General features: G+C 37.3%; 1 protein-coding gene across 1 annotated transcript in view; it reads left to right on the top strand.

Annotated features, from left to right (window-relative positions):
• Window positions 1-1,448, top strand: part of tanc1b (tetratricopeptide repeat, ankyrin repeat and coiled-coil containing 1b) — a 106,328-nt gene that overhangs the window by 89,601 nt on the left and 15,279 nt on the right. The window contains exons 13-14 of the mRNA XM_017309268.1: window positions 231-240; window positions 1,264-1,446. Of these exons, the coding sequence (XP_017164757.1) occupies window positions 231-240; window positions 1,264-1,446 (193 nt within the window). The remainder of the gene's footprint in view (window positions 1-230; window positions 241-1,263; window positions 1,447-1,448) is intronic.

The raw sequence follows: 1,448 nt of genomic DNA, 5'->3' as shown, positions 1-1,448 counted from the left end.
ATTGAAAATTAAAAAGCACTGGAAGGTTGAAACTAAGGAAATGTGTTCCTGGGTAGGAGAAATAAGAAATGCAGGGAACAAAAAGATATGGACTGGAGAGTCTTGAAAAGGTAAATGTTTTCGCTCAGCTAGATGTCTGTGTTGTGTACAGATTTTCTCCCTCACTTCACAACTGTTAATAATGGGCCAACCTGTGCAGAGCATAATCATTGTTTCCCATCTYTAATTAGACTAATGTTGGTAGCAGGGCTCGTTAAACTGATAACGTGACAACTATCTGTGTGTTACCCTCTACATGAGTTGTTTTCTGGGGAAATAATGATTGGCCGTCACTGGAAAGRCTATTATGTTTTCTACCATACTACAGAATTATTAAAAAAAAAATTTCTTTGCTTCTAAGATGCTGTCAGCGAGGCTGACAGCATCACTTGTCTGCTGTGAGTCAGTAGTTGTGAGACAGTTGCAGAATGACCTTGGTTTGTCCTTTGGGGAAAAAAAAAAAAGTCTGTTAATTGATTCAGCCGAGGATTCAAACACAATTTTCTCTCAGGTTGCAGAATCCTTATTGGTGCAAACTTGTTTGACAAGATGATTTTATTGATTTACTCCTCAGGGAAGAGAATAACAAACRCTTATAATTGAATTCAGCTGCTTTAATTTGGTTTCTGACCTTTATTTTGAGATTTTCATCAGTTTTTCAATAATATCAACAAATCATTGAGTCACTATTGGCTTTGAGAGGAGTTCTCGGAAAACAGCGGCTCGCATTGTTGAAATGTTTTTTCTTGAAATTTGATTATGTACTCAGACTTTCATTTAATATTTTTTTTTCTGATTCAATTAAATATAAATCATCATGAAAACGAGATTTTTAAAGTAGCACAAAGATAGACATGAGTTTTGAATAAAGTTCCAACTGCAGCCCATCTGCACATTTCTCTTCTTTTGTTGTTTTTACATTTTTAATTAGTTTTAAACTAGGAACAGTGATATAACAACAACAACAACAACAACAACAATAAAAAACAAACAAACAAACATTGATATCTTTTGGTGCACGGATTTTGATATAGACATAAAAATGTGTTATGGCATAAAATATTAAAGTAAGAGTTGGGAGCAAACCAATTCTGATAATGATGAGTTGAAATCTAGTTCGTAATAGAAGGTTCTGATTTGAGRTATGAAAGATGAGGACTGGGTAACGTGGGCTCTCACCATCCTCTTTGACTTATCTTCACATTTTCCCATCTTTGTGACCAGGTGAGCCGCCTGCTGATGCTGGGAGGGGCGAACGTGAACTACCGGACAGAAGTCCTGAACAATGCCCCAGTGCTTTGTGTTCAGTGTCACCTCGGTCACCATGAGATCGCCTCACTTCTGCTGGAGTTTGGTGCCAGCGTTGATGTTGTGTCTGAAAATGGGATGAGCCCATTGAGCTTCTCAGC

The sequence above is a fragment of the Poecilia reticulata genome, linkage group LG2 (genome assembly GCF_000633615.1).
Source record: "Poecilia reticulata strain Guanapo linkage group LG2, Guppy_female_1.0+MT, whole genome shotgun sequence".
NCBI lineage: Eukaryota > Metazoa > Chordata > Actinopteri > Cyprinodontiformes > Poeciliidae > Poecilia > Poecilia reticulata.
Note: the sequence above shows the minus strand (reverse complement) of the source record. Positions and strands in the feature narration are given on the sequence as shown.